This window comes from Motacilla alba, chromosome 2, assembly GCF_015832195.1.
Source record: "Motacilla alba alba isolate MOTALB_02 chromosome 2, Motacilla_alba_V1.0_pri, whole genome shotgun sequence".
Lineage (NCBI taxonomy): Eukaryota > Metazoa > Chordata > Aves > Passeriformes > Motacillidae > Motacilla > Motacilla alba.
Genome location: NC_052017.1, coordinates 8,489,375 through 8,510,126, shown reverse-complemented (window position 1 = coordinate 8,510,126; position 20,752 = coordinate 8,489,375). Strand labels below are relative to the sequence as shown.

Sequence of the window (20,752 nt, the reverse complement as noted above, 5' to 3'; positions counted from 1 at the left end):
ACTGGAACCATGGCAAGGAACCATGCTGAGGAAATACAAGGAACCATGGCAAGGAACCATGCTGAGGAAATACATAACTTATTAACTCCAACATGAAATAACCAATGAAGTGTCCACTCAGCTTGCTCACCCAAATATGTTTCTCCAACTGTTAACACAAAGTAGAAAAGCCATGGGGCTTGATCACTTCTTCTTGAACATCCACTTTCTGCTAATAATAGTGCATTCAGAAAGAGTTCATAAGGGAAAATGGTCTGCACATCAGCAAGAGCTGGAATGATGAAATGGAATATCTGATCTGTAAAAGGTGCTGCCAGAAACTCCTCTGTGAAGGCTGCAAAAATCTGCTGCCTGAAAGGAAGAAAAATTATTGCTATAGAAAATACAGGCAAAATTTCCCACAATTATATCAATAGAATAATAGATCATTTTGCAAGTATGAGCACATCCATCAAGAGGACTGCAAAGATGTGCTCCATTAATTCCATCCTAGTACATAAGAGTTCTCAGATTTCTCAAAAATTAACTTCTTACACTAAATCCTCTTCCTAATCTTACACGCAATTTTATCCTTTAAACTTTTCAGGAACTGGAAGAAATCTATTATGAAATTAAATACATTTTTTATAATATTGAATAAAACAACATACATCTAAAAAAACCCTTTTATACAAAATCCTATTGTAACAAAAAAAACACTACTGCATGTGATACAACCTCAATTCACGTTCCCTCTGTCTACATACCTGACTCTTTCTGCTTGTAAGCTGCCTCAGTAACTTCTCTCCATAAACCTCAGCTCATCTGTCACAAAGTTCTTTTGAACTCTAGAATTCTTTTCATCTACCTTTACCTACATCTCTGCTCTCATCTTAATTTTCCACACCCTCATTCCTGTGTACTGCTACCTGCTATTCTCTGAGCTCTGTTTATTGCAGCATTCACATTTTATTGCCTTTTTCTTAAAAACACCTGAAAATGCATTGTTTCAGTGATGCACAGTGTTACCAAAAAATCATTACTGTACAAATAAATCAACAAGCTGCACTGAAAGAATGGCTGGACACTAGACAACAACAAACTGCACATCTGACTATAGCAAATGAGCGCACAAATGTTTCATTTTATCTTTATTTACCTTGCACCTTCTGGACAGGAGCAATATGTAAAGTGCAATGGCTTCAGAACATTCTCCAGAAGTATTTTTGCAATAGGGACACGAGAAACATCAGAATACTCAATACTCGAGGGAAGCTTATTGTTAATTAACAAATAAAGCGACTTGTAGTAGCCTGCAAGTAAAAAATAAAAAAATCACTTTTAAACACAGCATTATTTTTCTTCTTTTCCATATTAAAAAATACAAATGAAGTTGAAAAATACTTTCTAATTCATTACATGAAGCTTGACTTAGGAAGACATTAGTCCAAGTCACATTCACATAATTAACAGGCTATATCAGCAATCTCTATGGAAACATCACATTATAAAATCATTCACAGATAACCATATTCAGAGTCAGTTTGATTTTGAAAGATCAATCAGCTACTGCTGATGAAGCGACTACTTTGATTTTTAAAATTATTTATGACAAAGATGTTTTCTTCTCCTTTGAGTGACTCTAGTCACGTTGTCCTTTCCCTCTTCCAGAAATTAAGAATTTTCTACTTATTCCAAAACATGACTGCATCATACAGGCAAGAGGCCTGCTGGTAGAATGTCCCAATTCTGTGACCACCTTGCCTTAGTAGGTTGAAGAGTACAATCACTATTTCCAGAGCAGGGCTCTCTCAGACAGTAATAAAATGCACTATCACCCATGCCATTAAGACATGTATAGACAGTAATTTATTTTTGTCTCACTGAAGTACAAATGGAACCACGTGATTTCATTCTTCTTAAACCAACTTCCTTCACGCTCAATGAACTCCCAACCTAAGACACAAGTTCCACAATCACAGGAACACTGTAAATGCATAAACAGTGTCACATCACTGAGAGTCCACTCTAAGAATCCTTCTCAGGGACCACCTAACTTGTCACAGTGGAAGTCCCCATACAGGAATGACTTAGCAATGCTGACCAGACACACATGGAAGGCAAATTATATCCAAAAACACACACCAATGAAAACTGGTCACAGATTCTTTACAAGTTCAGCATCAAAACTTATTAGGAGACAGAACATTTGCAATTGCACAAAACCACTTCTTTTTGTTTTCATTATAAGTAATCAGAAAGCTACATTTTAGTAAAAAAAGTTATGATTCTATGATCTCAAACTTTCATGTATCAGTTGTGAGGACAGAATACTATACTAAAAGAATAAATACATGCATATTTACTATATGAAAACCAATGGGACAAACATACAGTTTTTGTTAAGCCAAGGCAAGTAAAATAAATGTGCTACATTTAAGAGTGACTTTTTTTCCTCATAGTGACTTCAACATACAGTCCTCAGTAACAGGATTAAGTAGCCAGGTCCACTGAAAGCACTGTAAATATTATATAGAAATATTCCAAAACCAATGACTGGAAGATGGTCTTTCTGCATTTTATACCAAAGAAGCTGGATCCCAGAGATTTATTTCAAAATGTTTTTGTCTTTCCTCATGATCCACAAGTTTTGCAAACTCAAGCCACCATATCAAAAAGGCAGAATCATTTATTTTGGACATTCCCAGAGTAATAAAGTTTCTTTGCAACTAAACATCATTTTGGTGTTAACTATCCAATTCATTAACTTTTGGTATGTTTGCACAGGTGTCACTGACTCCAGTTTAGCAAACAGTTTTGCTGATGATGGTAGGAGAGAAATAAAAGCCAGGCCACCATCCCCGCTAAGGTGTCTGAGTGCTGGCAGGACAAAAAGCTAATGCCAATCTAGAATAATAATGAATATTAACACTTACAGTACTGCAACACAATGATCAACTTTTACACAACTGAAGCTTAGATCTGCCACAGTGTGTGCATTCACGAGAGAGAGTTAAACATCTACTAGAATAAAACTTCTGTTAGGCAATATCCACCTACTCTCAAAAGCTGTGCTACAGGTCTGTATAAATAACTCAGTAGAATATTCAATTTATACAGAGAATTTCCAAAGAAATCCAGCAGCAATTTCTCAAGCCATGACTGTATTACAAGGACAATATTCACCTAATGCACAGGTTAGTGTATGCAGCACTTTAATCATTGTGTCTGTGGTAAAGACAAACATTTTATTAAACAATATGAGCTTCAGGTATTCAATTTTTTATTATTTCCCAGAACTTCTGGTTCCTAGCTACTCACCTTTCTGAACCATGTAGTGCAAAATTTGTTCAATTAATGATGTCACATAGCTGACATCTTGTAAAACAGGCAAATACGTATTCTCAGATGAAAATACCTCAAGCATTCTCATAGGAAGTGCAACATTCAGACTGTCATCATTGCAATTTTGCAGTAGCCTATAAATGAAATTAAAATTATTTAACAAGATATTTCTCATTTTTCACCACACATTCTGCCTTAAAGTAACTTATTTCTATCTACTTGGTTTCCAGGTGCTCTCGGTGGTTTAGCTACATCTTTTTGATGGCATCTTTATTATAATAACTCCTGATTTTCAGGTAGCTATGAATATGGCATTTCACCTTTAAATCCTATTAAATTCTTGCTCTGAGTGATTTGAAAATTTGGAAGTCTACTGCATAAACTATCAGAGAAGCAAAGAATAATACATGTTTTACCAACATGTACCACTAACCACGTTACAAATGAAGCCACGAAAGCCCCAGAGCAGCACAAGCTGGGAACAGGTGTTAGGGAACATCATGTGCATAACAAACACAATATGTCTTTGATTACAGACTGAAATATGAAAAACACAACCATTCCCACGCTTTTAACAAGTTGCTTATGTAACAGCTACCAGCAGCCATAGAAATTATGATGATTAAGAGCCTATTTAGAATTCAAAGTATTTTTTAGTACAAGATGTGTATGGACTGACTTGTCCTAACAATGTGCTTTCTTCCCCATCATATTAAGAGCTGCATTTACAAAAACACAATTTCCACTGTAGTGAAAATCTACAATTCCATGCAGTGGCACCACATCTGTGTCCCACTGCACAAGGACTTTAAAGCCCACCACCCAAGTCTTCTTTAGAATCTGGTGTCACTGTTTCTCATACATACAGTTTACACACTTACAGGAATACAAGCTTCAGTGACTTAAATTAAACAATTTTCTAAAACATAAATATTTTAAAGCTCCGCAGAGTGTAACTAGTCCCTACTATTGATAAGAACAAATATATTGTTTTCTAATAATAGAATAACAATAGCTGCCAGATAATCAAGTCACCTTAACAGATTTGCCTTCCTGTGATCCTCCCACTACAAATAATAAATTTAATGCTGAAGCCAATAATGTAACTGCTCAATATGCCTTCAGTTCAAAATAAAGTGTGAGGAAGGCCATATTCAATTATATTCATTTCAAAACAACATCTATCCAAAGCATAGCCTTGGAACATTAGTCGACTTCAGATAATAACATCTAAACACTATCAGTTCCCAAGAAAACCTGGTTTCCACAAATATTGTCAATGATATCACTATACAAAAACAGTTAAGAACATACCCAGGCCTATCCTAGGAGAGCATCCCTTAAGCACATGTTGAACTTGAGTCAACAGAGCTTCAGAACATTGGATTGTTCTACATAGGAACAGGTATCCTATACCATGGCCGACACATATTTAATATAAACAGTCCTCTACATAAAATTAATGTACATTTAATACTTCACTAGCTATAAAAAGAAACAAACAAGTGCCCAATAATTTCTGAACACTTTTTATGTAGCAGCACATAGAAAAAAAGAAATTACCTGCAACACAGCCCCAACAGTCTTTTTATTTGGAATAAGCAAGTAAGTCTGTCTGGACCATCCAATTGCTTAACAAACTGAGAACTCTGTTTAATTAAATTCTGACACATCCACACCTGCAACAAGACATGCACAAGTTTACAGTTTGTAATGACAAGTTCTATCATCTATGACAACTCAAGACAGGGATATTTCAATGCTGTTATGGATACCTTTGGAGGACTTAAAAAACAAAAAATTCAGACTGAATCATGTTCAGTTGAGAAAAAAAAAAATTGTTACTCATTATAAACTCCCCAACCACTAGTACTAAATTTCCAAAATTAAGATTGAGTTACACACCTGGTAATTTTTTGTTTTTAAACAGCCATAATTCTTTAATGTCCACTATTAACAGCCACTACGAATCACACTTACACATTTGGGAAGATGGCAGTGACTTTGCAATTGATATGCCAGAAATACTGAACTGTGAGAAAAAAAAAACACCCAAACACCTTAGGAATGACCATGGGGCTAAGTAGAAATACTGTCTAAAAATTAAAATCCTAATAGAAGTACAGTATTTTTAAAAACTTACCGTGAACACACACAGGATTTTTCAAGGCTTCATTTCACATACTATGTATGCATGTGGGCACACACACTTGTACAATCTAATTTTAAGTTATTGTGACTAAATGAAAAACAGCAGAGTGCAGTGAAAAGTGCACTTTTGAGTGAAACACTACTTTAAAAGTGCACAAGTGCAAGTACTACAGATCAAAGCATGTAGCAGAACTCACCAAACGCTTTGAATCCTCATTCTGTCTGTAGAAAAAGAGTAACTGGCGAACTAGAAGAGTCAAATTCGCTCCATTAGCAGTGGAAAAGGTTCCTCCAGACTGAGCCAAATTAGCACAGCGATCAAATTCACTTCTTTGGATAGAGTACTTAAAAACAAAACATGCATCAATACATCAGTAACGGTTATGATTTAAAACAGAGCAAAACCTCAGCTTCCCATCCAGTGACATTGCAAAGTAGTAAAACAGATGCAACACATTTGTACAGAGATCAAAACATACACATGATATCACAGTTGAAGCCATAACTCCCTTCTGTAACTCAGAAAGTACAGTTGCAACTAATCTGTTGCTTATTAAGCATTATCACATCAAATATTCTAGTCCAGTTTATTCAAATTAACGAATTCAACAAAAGCTCTTTCTTAGGAGAATCTATCCAACAGCAACTTAAAACAACTTTTTGACTCAAACTACCACCTTAACCATACTGTAAAAAAAATTAAAAGCCCCACCAGTGTGTGAAAGTTCTTAATACCTAGTGCTTTTTATCCAATTTATCAGCTAAAAAAACATTGCAGGATCCCACTCAGGTCCAGTCACATTGATGATGCTTTGCAGAATACACATTTGTTGATTAAAATATTCAATTTGAAATGAAAATGCCAAGAGGGAAAAAAGAACTTCCCCTTGCTCAAATACTCAAAACGACTTTTCAATGAAATTATTTATTACAAGAAAGTCTCATTTTCAGCAAAACTATTTAGCATCTTTCTAATTAAATAATCAGGTACTGACTTGATGTTTTCTGTCTCTGTACCCTCTTACAAATGACTGGATTATTATTGCATTTTTCAGCCTCCGCCTTTCTTCCTGTAAAACAAAGCAAGAAAACTGAAGTCAACATCACAGGACTGACTTTAATTTCTACCATTTTATCAAATAAATTTGTATTCAATATGGCCTTTTCATGAAAATTAAGCACTAATCATTAGTCAAATAATTTATTTTAATGTTTGTACCTAATACACATACATCAGTGAGAATGCTTTTTGTTTTTAAATGCAAATTTACCATTAAGTATTGCAAAAGAATCTTTAATACTCAGCATGTAATATTACAAAAATCAACATAAATATTTTATTACTTTGCATCACTTTATTGTTAATGCATTTTATTAGACAAAGTCTTAATACTATGTTGAAAAATGTTGAAGGATTCATCAAATTCAATTACATCATTCCTCTTTCTGCATAGAGCAGCAAACACTGACAACCCAGTTATTTGTTTTCACTCAAATAATATAAAAGCATTCTGATGCTGGCATGGTTTAGATGTGGGGAAAACAATGAAAAACATCAGTTATTTGGAGACAGTACCACTGTCAAAAGGAAAATGAGGCTTAAAGCTCACTGTGGCCCAGATGCAGTATACATAAATTATTAAAAATTCTTAGTCTCTTTTCCAAACCAGACATATCTAGTGAATCCTTTCATGACATCTTCCTCAGAAAGTGGAAAGAGTAGCAAAAATCACCCCTTTACAATGGCCCTGAGGAACTGAAAGCCAGCTTGCTTGAGATGCTATGGAAAGAGCTCTTGGAGGGTTCCCTGAGAACATCCTGGGCATATCCCATTACAATAAATATCTATAGGAAGTGGCTACTGTAATTCTATTTCTAACAATGTCCATATGGTTCCTTAGGGAATAAAAGAGGGGAAGTAAAGAGTTGTTCATGAACCTAGAGCTACAAAGCAGTGGTTGAAGGAAAAGTACAAGGATCAAGAAGCCTGCTTTAAAAAGAGGAATTTTAACCTAATCAATCCTTAAACTATATTGAACCAATAATTCTGAGAGTCATCAGCAAAACAGAACACCAAAATGTTTTCATAAATTGTATTTAAGTACTTCTGGAAAGTTCACATAAACTTTCAAGTCCCAAAATCTTGATTTCCTATTTATTGTTCTATAAAGACACATCCAAGTTAAAAGCACGACCTGGACTGACCAGAGAGAACACCAGACAAAATTGCTATTCAAGGCCTATTTTATTTTTCTTGGAAAACCCTGATTCTTAATGCAACTTATCAGAATAAGCAGATTCTTGAAGACTAATGGTCTCTAAATCGTGGACCAAAATCAAAATTTTGATAAGCCAAAGGGTATTTCTCTCTCCAAAACATTGACAGTGAAAGTGCAATCAGGAGAGAGTTTCAGAAAAGCAGTGTCTCTTCATAACCATAATGTAAGGCTCAACCAAAACACAGATAACTTATCCTCCTTTCTAGGTACTGGTTTTATCTCAGAACACATAACTGTCAATTACAGACTCCTAACTGCAAAGGTTTTAAGTCTGAGGTCACTGCTAAGATTCTGCTACAGGCAGTTTTTAAAAGCCACAGCTGATTTTATTCTCAGAGGAGTCATTCATTTAGTGAAAATGTGCCCCATGCCACAGCAAATCACTGTGTGCACATGTGTACCTGCACTGGAGGAGCGTGTGACTCTGCATCAGCTTTGCACAGGACAGAGCCAAGAAACTGCAAGGCCTTATGGAGCGCAAAGGACAATTTTTATATATGTTGCTAAGAACTCACTGATCATAAAGCTGATTCATAACATGGAATTCTGAACTAACGGGTGAAATCCCAGTACTTTCATACCTGAACTTAGTCCGTAACTACAGATCCATGCTGGAGAGAAAAACAAAGCACTAACTGTCCACAGAAACTGAGGAGCCACTGCAGAACTTGAGCTTAATCTAGCATGGGTCAAACACACCTTTAAGGGCCAAAATGCTGTTTTCTTCATGAGCATGAAACCTGTATAGTTGCATTTTTTAATCAGTATTTAACACCAATTTTTTTTCAACTTACATAGGAGGGGTGGGGGGAAAATGACAAAATTAACATATTGATTCAAATTCCATACTACTAAATTTTGGGTTCTGCATTTCAGTGCCTATTCCTCCTTTGCATTATTCCAGCCTGAACTCTCCAGAGCAGTAAGTTCCCATCGTAAACCAGTATTAAGGCTGCTTAAAGCCTCACACATCAGCTTCTCACTGGTCCTTCATTATCAGGTGATTTCAAAGCACTCGAGGTTTCTTGAATTCTTTTTAAAGAATTCAAGAATCACTGTTCTGATTTTAACTTCACAGAACTGAGGTACACACTGGGGAAGTGAACTACTAAAGGTCAGCCAAGAAACCATAACAGAACCAGGAACAGAAGCAAGTTTGCTGAGACTAACCCATAGTAACAGATTATGAATAAGGAAAAATTTGCAATTTACTAGCCAAATCCTTATATTTTCTCAAAAAAAAACTAGATCAAATAAACACCAAAATAAAAGGGAAATTTCCCTTTGCATGCTTATCTTCTTTTGAAATGAAAAGACTTCTAAGGAACAGCTTTAAGCACTCAAATTCTTTTGCCAATTCTAAGACTATACAGAACTTGCAAACTCAAAGAAAACATTGCTGAACTAAATATGACAGCAGCAGAAGTACTTTGCACTGTAAATGTAACAGCAAAGGAAAATCCAGCAGGCGGGCAAACGCTTACAGGCTACTTTACCTCTCGTTTTCTCCTTTCTTCCTGAGTTCGATGAAGGAGAGAAGCCTTTTCTTCCTATAAGACACAAAGAAAGATATTACTGCATTTTCATTCAAACACACTTCAGCTGTGTTCGGGATATTTAATGCAGACTCCAGGGATTGCTCAAAACGCATAGCACATAAAACATAGATAAAAGCAGGTGTTAATCATTTTCTGAACTCACAAATACATGGCAGGCAGCCCTCTCAGAAGAACAGTGATGGAGGGGAAGTTATGTCCCTATGAAAAAGCACCAGCAAAGAGCAGCAAACTGTACTGATCCCTGTCCGTGTTTGTGCTCTCAGCACCCCAATTACCCTGGCAAACATCAGCCATTTACAAACGGCAGAGCTGGAGCACAATAAGGTCCCAGTCCCACCAGATCACACCAGAAGTCTGAGTGTTTTCCTTGCCTGCAGGGTACATAAATCCCTGGCCCAGGTGCACACAGCAAGCTGTGGCACGTTCAGAGCAATCACATCCTGTTCCAAAGCCCCTTGCTTTTGTGTTACTTACAAAAAAGCATGAAGCTCTTGTATTTACTTATCCTTTTTCTCAAAGCTTGTCCAGAAAAGATGTCAAGAGAGACACAGCATAAATGGCAGGAATTTTTTCTTTTAAAATTTTGAAGTCTTCACCCAAATTAGGGCTACGCATCGAAACTCTCAGTACAATGCTCTCACCAACAGAGAAAAAGACAAGAATACTTAAGTATTCATGAGGCCTCAAAACCCAATATTATTACAACAGAAAAACCATGCATTTGCTTTTAAACCACAGTCTTATACAAGTACTCACAGATTACAACAAATAAATAAAGCTTTACTTGCAAGAGTCTCTTATTGGATGGTTCTGGGTAATTTCCAAGGAAATATACAAAATAACTCAATTTTGATGCACAGTATTCAGTTTCCACTGCAGACAACAGGAGATGGAAGCACCCTAGCACCTTCCCAAATCCAGTCTAAAACATATGGCAGATTTAAGAAAACTATTTTCATTTTTTGACACTACGACACAAATGACAACTTCGTTTTGCTCTGTATGCCCATATTAGCCTAGAAAAGTTAAGAAATTTAAAAACACTCAAGCTGAAAATGTACTGTAGCTCAATGTAGAAAAATCTATTTGAAGTTGGCAAACAAATGTTTATAAAATATTTAAGTACAGCTGAAAAAACTGTGCTGGAATACTTTCTTCAGTGTCCATCAGCAGATACAAAACATGAGACCAAAACTCTTCAGCACCTCTTTTTTGAAGATACAGATGAAGCAAAGTCATGATTCTCTTGTTTAGGATAGAAAATACTCCCCTAACTGACCACCAAGAGAGTGAAAAACAAAAAAAGCCCACAAGAAGGTTAACCATCTTTCCTCTAAAGACAGTATTTATGGTCAAAGACACCACTAACTACAACTATTGCCCTCTAAAGACAGGGTTTGCTCCATGTGTTAAACACAGGACAAACAAACTTAAGGAAATCCATATATAAGGATGGTGAATCTCCACTCAAGCAGTACAGAAAGGCACACACAAAGACAAAACAAGGTACTAAATTAATAACCAACAAATGGCTTAAAGTTTCAGGACTTTTTCAACAGCTGATACCTGAAGCATTAAAGAAGTTGGTGAAATGTCCCAGCTTAGAAATTATTGTGCTGCAGAAATGTAAAGTGCATTTCTGCTTAGAAAAAACATTTTGTAATTTGTCCTTACACTTCAGAGAGAAAGTAGAAAGAAAAAGCAGAACAAAACACAGGAAAGGGAAAACAAGTTGCTATGTGTGAATAGAGAAGAGAATGGTATGAAAAAACACAAAGTCAGACAATACAAATTATTACTAGATAAAAGAAAATAAGTGGTCAGAGGGTTTATCAGAAACAATCAATTTCAAATCATTTGAAGAGGGAGGGAGATGTAAAAGGGCAGTGTATCCCTAGTGTATCACCAGCTTTTCACTGATGAAGAACTGGGTCTCTTTGTAGCAATCAGTCTTTAATCCAATCCACTCTGAAACTAAAGTTACGTTTTTAGTCAGTAGTTCACATACTTGCTTTGAGTACTCCTAAAGAAAAATGCCAACTTGTTAGATGCTTGGATGCTAAGATGTCAGTTTAAATTAAATAAAATAGAAGAACTGTCCTAAGATAATAAAATATTCAGGTGTAAGTGCATCCCACCTTTAACAAACTACTATGGGTAAAATAATACTGTTACTCATGTTCACAAGATATACACAGAGCATAACTATGGCTAAAGAACACATTTAAATTAAATTCAAGAAAACTATATCCCCCTAAAGAGTTATTAAACCAAGCTGGAATACACTGCCTCTTCAGAAATTAAAAAGTAACCAAGCATGTGCAAAAGAAAACAAACCTGCAGTAGGAAAGAGAGGAAAAGAAACGCGAAATAATCTTCTTCCAATACAAACGGCATTCTAGTAAAATCATTTCTTAAAGAGACTTAACTGCAGACACCTCTGAAACCCTCCCTGGATTGGCCCTTGACAACCAGCACTGTGAAAAGGAGCCAAACTCAGTAGCTGTTCTGTGGCTGGCTGTGAACAACAGCGTTACTCAAGCGACATCCGTTTGACAACTCCCACCCAGAGCCTCCCGGCGACAGCCGCAGCACCTCTCCGGCTGCCAGAGCTCCTCACAGCAGGAGATGGCCCGACACAACTCCCAAAGATCACACCTGGCTCACTCCTGCTCCCCACCTTGCCCTGATCCTGGGCTGCTCATGCCATCATCCTTCTTCTCCTGCCAGACAGGCACACGTCTGGTGTTGAGTCTTTCTTTCAAGGCAGGCAGGCAGACAAGGTAGGGGGAATGAAGCATGAGCTTGTCCTGACTCTGTCACCCCTAACTCAAAAGGGGTGAAAAGCCATTCCCTGAATCACAGTCCTGACTTTTTATGATGTGGTCTTCTTCCTTCAGAGCTTGGCCTCCCAAGTGCAGAACAGGGAATACACCATCCATGAGTTTTCACGCAATGTAGGACACATCTGGCTGTCCCTTTCCTGCCTGATGCTTTCTCCAACAGAGAAAAGACAATCAACCTCCTGCTCTAGCATGCGAGCTGCAGCACCATGAAAAACCCCATTTGAGAAGTTTACTGTGGAGCACGGCACAAAGAAACAAGAAAGAAGAGAAGTATGTGACGGCAAAACACAGAGCGACATTACAGAAATGACTACGAGGGAAAGACAGAAGGAGGGAAGAGGTGAAAACAGAGAAGCAGATGGAGGACAGTACACAGAAAACATGTGACTGCCACCAAAAAATGCTGAGTGCCATCTGAAGTGCTTATTTGTACACGGGGATAACATATACTTCCATGTACTGCACTGTTCATCACAGCCAAGCTCCTGGTGGCAGAACTGCTCTAAGGCAGCAGTTGGGAGCAGCCACATCTCACACTGCAACGTCAATGTCAGTGCTTCAAAACCAGCAGTTCAATCCCTCATGAAAAAAGAAAGTTGAATTCAAGTTTTCTTATCCTTGTTTTGCTGAAATACACTTTTTGGTTGCAGAAATACATTTGCAGAACTCCTAGCTTTCACATATCCTAGCCAAAGACTGAATAAGGCACACAAATATAGAAACTATTACTCTTTTCCTTCTGCATTTGAACACTTTGTCTTGAGAGAAATAAACTTTCAGCCCTCTTGGCTCAAAATCCAGATTCAGAAAAACAAAATGTACACATAATTAAATCCTCTTCAACACATCTAATATTTGCTGACTCCTAAGATCTGAAATTAAACACTCTTGGACAGCTATTTACTTGCTATCTTACAGCAAATAAGTTTAAAATCTAAATATGCCCAGATGCAAAGATGAAGCTGAATAATTATTTTCAAGTACTAGCTAAACACAGATTATTTTTTTAATTAATAATAACACATTGAAGAAAAAATCATATTATTGATAAACATTTGATGCTTCTTTATAAATGAAGAGGGTTTACTTTGGTTAGTAGCTGAGAATGCTTTGTATTTCACATTACAAGAGGCCATGCAAAGTACAAGGCATGACTTTTTATGAAAATTTCTTTAAAAACAAACAAAAACTTGACCTTTTTTAAATTTTTGTGGACAATTATAAAAACTTGTGTGGTTTTCATCTACAGAATCCAGGAACATGAATCTTTTTTTCTTTCCTTAAAATGAAGAACACAACTTTGCAGCTGAATTTAACTTGAACCACATAAAAATCAGTAACAACTCCCAAAACAAATGAAGTGACCTAAGCAATTTATAGAATAAAATTCCTTTCAACACAAGTATTCAGTAACTCCAGCCAATAAATGGAAAGTTTTTTAACATTTTTTCAAAATAAATGTGACCACTGGGAAATATCCCCCACCTTCTCAACAATGTTTCAATCTCCTGACATTATTTTAGACCAGATGAACTCTAAGTGGGTTTTTTAATCTGAATCAAAAAAGAAATTTGCATTTTAAAAGGCTTACAATGCCTTGAACTGAACCTCAACAATTTAAACTCCATTGAACATGTCTGAGTATGTCCAGCAGCCTGAAATCTTCTGCTTTTAACCAGTTTGTGATTCTTCTTAATAATGATGTAAATAATTAGATAAGTTTATATGTGGAGCAGACAACCTTGCAGAAGAAGGGAGTTTGAACAATGCCCAGGAGAGGCATTTGGCCCTGCAAAGCCTCACTGAAGTCACTGCCACAGTGCTTGCCAGAAAACACCTCAGCATTTCAGCCGAAATTTACTGTGGGATGCAGGGAGGATCTGGAACTTCTTCTATCATGGTACCCACAAAACCACACAAGGGAGAACCAGGATTTGATTGGAGGCTCCAGAGGCCAAGTGAAATGCAAGAAAGCTGCTTTTACACTTATGCTCAGTTTGTCCCTATTATGATTGTAAAGATGTATATTGTACACAGAGCTGTAGGTGAACCATTTCTAGTGGGACATATCCCTGCCCAAGGCAAGGGGGTTGGAACTGGGTAATCTTCAAGGTCCCTTCCAACTCAAACCATTCTGTGACTCATCATTTTCTCAGGAACAAGTGGAGGGAATGTATTTATAAAAGCAGAAATTCTTGATTTGAATCTGAAAAAATAGCACATAACTGAAAATAACAGCATAATCACTGCTGTCATCTAACTACAACTCCATCTTTCGTAGCTTGCTTTCAAATGAGGAGAATTTCAAATGTTACAGAGGAAAAAAAACGCCTAAGAATTGAGGATGCAGTAACTGTGTAGTTTCCTACTGCCAGGCAGTCACTATTTTACAACATGACAGTCTCCTCATACTTCCACACCACAGATCTGAAATTCCAAGAGTATTTCAAGACTTGGCCTGTGACGCTGCAAGATTCCAGCTGACTCAGAGTGAGGTGTGTTCCTGCACACAGAGCTGCACCATGTGCCTGACAGGACAAAGGTCTTAGGGAGCAAAGCACTGAAATTCTTTCCCACCATTCAAAACTAAACATTCAATTTGTAATTCTAATCTAGAATTCCCATATTATAAATCCTTACCATCATTTCACTTCCATTGTGGCATGGTGTAGGGTCAAATAATTTATAATAAAATAGAAATGATTCCTTCCTGAAATTATTAACTATTTTATTCAATCCATCAGTAAGAGAGAAACAAAACTGGTTTTTAACTGTCCCATCAATGCTTATATCCTACAGGCATCTACCACAACAACCAATCCCAACATGGGCAGATCTCTCCATGCACTGGCAATTTTACAGCCTACTGTTTCTAAAATTTTAATTCCACAAGAAGCTATTTCATGTGTAGAATACAGACAACACAGAGCAAAGGTGCTTCTGGAATTCTAACTCTGCACTTCAGCTGAAAGCAGGGGGAATATAAACAATAATGTTTAATGCCATGCTACTAATTTAAGCAAGCAAATCAGAAACTACTAAATTAAAATATAAACAAACTTTGTCAACTGAAGATCTCAATTAGTAAAAATGTCCATATTAGAAGAAATTACTGAGACTTTTTAAAATACAGACAGTCATCAATATTTGCTCATTAGCAAGCTTCTATGTCTTCCACAAAAAAAACCCCAAAGATCAAAAAGAACCCCAAACTCAATGAAGTTGTTTTCACTTTCACTTTCATGACCATGGTAACTCATCTGTATTACAGATTCTAAAAAAGGAGGGAGTTTTTTAAATCATCTAATAATGCATTAGAATTTGAAAATACTCCATTTTAAACAGTCTTGGGATTTGTAAAAGCATGGTTTACATAGCTCAAGTGATACTATATATTTGACTTCATATTCTTTTACCCATTTTTCCAGTTAGATTTCCAACGTGTCATTCATCCATTTCACAACTCAATCAAACAATGTGGAGCTACAGAGCCCCCTGTATTTCTCAGCACTGGCCTGGGGATCGCCTGCATGGATGCACTAAAGCACTGCTGCCTCAGATGTTCTTAATATTACTGAAGTTAATGAAATAACACTAGGCCTGACTGTCCCAAGTCATGCAGACGTGGTTAAACCAGTTCTGTGCTGTGTTCAACCTCATGCTAAAATCAGTGACAGCTGACAGCTGTCCCCAAAAGGCCCGGTGACACTCCACCTAGCAGAAATATGTTCACTGCACGGACACAGGGGATGGGCTGGGAAGCAGCCAGGGGAAGGCACCATCTGCTCCAGGCCCCTCACAGTTGGGTTGGGTGAGGCCAACCCGAGCTGCACCCCAAGCCAACCCTCCATGCACAGCTCTGCATTTCCTGCCTAACACACCACAGACTCTGCAGCCACAGACTTCAAGGCAACAGTTACTGTCCTGCACAAAATGTCCATGAGCAATTCAAGACGTGCCCATACTGAACTCCAATAACAACACTCATTTTTGGAGGCTACTTTACCTAAGAAGCACAAAAATATGGTTTGCCAGTTACAACTGAACTAAATTTGAAAATTTCTTTTGATGAGCCCCATAAAGCAAAGAACCATGTTTTAAAGCTGATGGTAAATTACCCCAAAATAAAAACAAATAAATAAAACCCTCTAAAATTAGATTATCACGTGGTAAATAAAATCCTGTATCTACACACTCAAACACATATAACAGGGCAAACAGTCTAGATGAATCAGCAGATTCTCCAAAGTAGGTACAGAAGGAAAAGTTCAAGCAATACCACCCACATTTTTGCACTTTTGTACAATGCATTATTGTAATGCTACAATATTCTGAAAGGATCAGTCACTGAGGTAGTAATTTTGAGAACATTAATTTGCAGCCTGTCACTAGAACAAAAACAAGTGATGCCTGATATGGGTGGGCTGAAGTGCCTCTCAAGAGCATACACAATTCAGACCATAACACACATGAACATAAGATGCAAACAGCTCAAAAACAGACCCAAAGCTCACTGCTTTTGTAATTCAGAAATTCCAAAACAGCTAGTGATGAGAAGGCACACTAGATTCAGCACCTAACTGCCACAATTATGCAAACCCCCAGTTTTACTTCTATCACTGTGCTCCTACTGATAGAACTTATTGAAGTCTGGCCCTGTGAGGCCTAAGGGAACACTACAGACACACATGGCAATGCCAGACAGGTGTCAGCATGTGAGCTGTGACCAACACAATCACTGTTTGCAGCTGCAGTTCCACCAGCAAAACCACACTTCTAATAGTGCTGCTGATCCCTAGTTTGGTGTAGCTGTATCCCCATCAGGCCCCACTGGCACCTTTAGCACTGACTAGCTCCTCAAACAGGTGTCCCCATGTCCATACAGGGAGGTTTTGTCATTGCTCTGCAGTGGTGCAACCACGTTTGGGAAACTTCCCCAAACTGGGTACAGAGTTATTCTTAGCATTAAGCAGCCTGCATGGCCCCAGTGTTTCTGAATGGTGCCTTCTTCCACCAGAGGAATCACAATAGGCAGCACTAAGTATGCAGCTATCTGCCAGAAGCATGGCAGAGGCACAGCATTGATCCTTCTAAAGTTATACATCATTTGGGAGGGCAAGGGCATTTGTCAAAAAAATGAGAGTTTTTTGTATGTGTACCAAAAGCTGGAAGGAAATAATTTACAATTCAGCTTTCTGTAAAAATGAAGCTTACACGTATGAGACACATGATCCCAAGGAGCCTGTGATGTGAAATAATGAGAATCTCACATGATGCCTAATTCAGGCTTACCTAGAAACAGAGACCAAAGCTAAAAGATAAAAGCAGATATATTTAATGAAGGGCCTTCAGGTACATTAAGAGCAGATGAAGCCTCCCCAAAGGGCTACACCCAAAATGGGAATGGTCATGAGTTTTTCAGACAGATATAAGTTTGGTCTGTTTACATATCAGGGGTTAATCCTCCAATCACAGCTTCAGGTAATGAAGTCCTATTGCCCCAGTTTGCACCCTCCCAAATCACTTCTGCTGATACTTTTCGGGGCCTGAGGCTGTAGGGTGTCTTTGGATAACAGGCCCAGAGGGATTGTTTTGTCTAACCAAAATGTGAAGACAGTTAACTACAGTTTTTATGGAGTTTACAGCGATGCACTAATGCAGTGTAGGATTTGAAAAATACAAGAGCTAAAATCTTAAGGCATCACATGGAACCCACAAACACTTCCCACAGCAATCTCTGTTGCAGTACGTTTTCACAGAGGTTCAGCTAAACTGCATTTAGAAGAAATTTTTATTCATTCAAATAAATTCCTTCTTTAGTACTGTACACAGCTTCTGAAAATCAGCAGCTCTTTCAAGGACACTCTAGGATGTCTGTGTAACCATGATGCCCAAAGCTGCATGTAACTGATTTGCACTGATGCAGCACAAGCACTCTGGTGAACCCATGTAGAATCATGAAATCTGTGCACCAGTCAGTATCAATCTCATCATGAACCACAACTTCTACTGCACACAGTGAAGGTTATGCATCAATTTCAGCTTCCAGTCCTTCACATGCTAGTATTTGCCCTTGGAAATTTATACCTGCATAACATTAATAAATTTGTCCCATATAATTAAAATAGACATAATTCTGATACATTTTCATGAATTACTAAGTGTAAAAGATGATGTTATGGCAGTTGCTTACTTCTGTAGGAGGCCACACCTTCAGCAAGAAACACTATCAGCATATCAGGGTCAAAAGTTCCAAAGTACCTGAAGTGTACAGCTGAGGACCAGGGCATGTTCTGCCAACTCCTACTTAAGCTGGGGAGTATTTATGGCATTTTGACTCATGCAATGCCAGTTTACGTGACCTAATGAACAGACATGTCTTAAGATAAACAGAAGATGAATCAGAGGAAAAGCTGCATAATATAAATACAGTTCTGTATACAATCTTTTCATATTAAGTCAATATGCCAAAATGCAAACTTCATTGTGATTTTAATATCACACATTGCAGTATTTTTTCTCATTTCCTCATTGAACTGCCAAACCTTAAAAGTTTCCAAGAATCAAACTTGCTTTTAGTGCACAGTAATAAAAACTTATTTTTTTTACCCAATTAAAATTCAAAAATACTAATGGAAACGCTCACTGGCTTCCTACACAGTCATCTCCAATGACAACGGGGAGACTCGGTATTTTCACAGTGAATTAAAGTGACCCCTACAGATCAGGCCACCTCTAAAAACACTTTGTCCTTTCTGTCGTTCTTCCGAAGTCCTGTGCCCTTCAGTGCTCGACTAAACATTTGCTTACCCTGTCCAATGAGCAAGATCTGAATAAATCATCCTGCTTCTTTCCCATCAATAAACACGAGGAAATCAAATAGCGTAGTACTGCTGACATTTAAGTGCTACTAACCCTGCGCACGACAAATTGACTGAACCTAAACTTGACAGAGCCCAGCGCGGCGGCCCCGGCTCACGTGGATGAGCCTCCCCCGGCAATTCGGGCTGCGTGAGGCTGTGGCGTCCCACATCCCCCCGGCGAGGCAGGTCCACGCCAGACATCCCCTCCGGAGGGAAATGACAGCAGGGCTCCGAGTCCTTTCCCCCTGGAAGACCTGGAGAGCGACTGCTGGGGAGGTGCCACGGGTCACGACAGCCGGGATCGATCGATCGCCTGCGGGGGGGACGAGCCAAGGAGACATTTCCTCGCTTCCCACAATTCTTACTACACTGCAAGCCTGGGATGGTGTGGCCTGATTATACAAAAAAATAATAATAACAGCGAGGCAGGGAGATCAGAGATAAACACATCATCAGGAGGGGAGGGTTCGTCCCCTCTATTAAACCTTAGTCATCGCTGCTCCCATTTCTGAAGGCCCGACAGTAAAAGCACCGATAACAGGGCGGGGGGCGACGGAACCGACACAGACACGGGCACGGCCGGGCGCCGCTCCTTACCTTCCTGCTCGCTCCTCCGAGGGACACCTTGGGCCTTGTTTTGAAATCCCCTTCAAAGCTGAACATGTTTACAGCTTATCCCATGGGGAGCGGGGCCCGGCCGGCCGGCAGGGCGAGCGGAGGGGCCGCACGAACCCCCCGGGCTGGCGCCCCGCGGCCCGCCCGCCCCCGCGGGGCTGCTCCCCCGTCCCCCGCCTTCCCCGCGGCCTTCGCTATCCCGGTCGCCCCGTTCCCGACCGGCGGCGACGGCGGAGCGTAGTGGGAGGAGGGAGGCGGAGGAGGAGGGAGCGGAGGAGGGGGCAGAGGCAGCGCTCCCGCCGGCCGCGCAGAGAAGATGGCGGCCGCCCGCCGCCCGCCGGGCGCGCTCCCGACACACGGCCGCGCCCGCCGCCCCGCCCCCGGCCCGCGCCGGCCGGCCCGCCTGTCCCGGCTCTCCCGGCTGCGGCTGTTCCACGGGAAACTTCCCTGCTCCGCGGAAATTCCTCTGCTCCGGCCTCCACCGCAGCTGCTGCGGCTGTGTAGGGGCGGCTGGGGCTGCACTGCGCTGTGGAGCCGCGTCCTGCCCAGACGGGCCGCGCTGAGGGTCCAGCCAGGCTTTGGCATAGGGCTGCCCCCCTCAGCGTCGTTTGGCTACGGGAACGCAATTGTTACACACGCACACATATATGTATATAATTTGCACTTTTAGTAGCCTAAGCATGTCACCGAATAAATAAGGCTAAAAAAGATCTCTGAGATCATAGAGTCGAACTTTTGACCGAACACCTCCATCAACTAAGGGCTACATCCAGCTCCTGAACAACTCCCGGGACAGTGACTCCGCCTCCCCGGGCAGCCCATTCCGATGCTTAGCCAGCCTTTTCTGTGAAAAGATTCCTCCTATGTCCTACCTGAGCATCCTCTGGTGGAAGTTGAGGCCAGTTCCTCTCGTCCTGTGCTGGGAGAAGAGCCCGACCCCAAGCTGGCTGCACCTTCCTTTCAGGGAGTTGCAGGGAGAGATAAGGTGATTCCTGAGCCTCCTCTTCTCCAGGAAGAGATGGACATGTGATGGACCTGGTCCCATTGCAAAGAATTCGCGATCAGGGTGAAGACTAAACACACCAACACAGGCTTCTGTGTGGCCATGAAAACTC

The 20,752-nt window shown here is 39.6% G+C and overlaps 1 protein-coding gene across 1 annotated transcript in view; it reads right to left on the bottom strand.

Moving 5' to 3' along the window:
- UBE3C (ubiquitin protein ligase E3C) overlaps window positions 1-19,975 on the bottom strand; it is a 69,801-nt gene extending 49,826 nt beyond the window's left edge. The window contains exons 1-8 of the mRNA XM_038124946.1: window positions 19,620-19,975; window positions 9,251-9,304; window positions 6,471-6,545; window positions 5,673-5,819; window positions 4,888-5,003; window positions 3,301-3,458; window positions 1,139-1,292; window positions 131-351 (exon numbers count right to left, since the gene is read on the bottom strand). Coding sequence (XP_037980874.1) covers window positions 131-351; window positions 1,139-1,292; window positions 3,301-3,458; window positions 4,888-5,003; window positions 5,673-5,819; window positions 6,471-6,545; window positions 9,251-9,304; window positions 19,620-19,685 — 991 coding nt within the window. The 5' untranslated portion in view covers window positions 19,686-19,975. The remainder of the gene's footprint in view (window positions 1-130; window positions 352-1,138; window positions 1,293-3,300; window positions 3,459-4,887; window positions 5,004-5,672; window positions 5,820-6,470; window positions 6,546-9,250; window positions 9,305-19,619) is intronic.
- Between the last annotated feature and the right edge of the window lie 777 nt (window positions 19,976-20,752).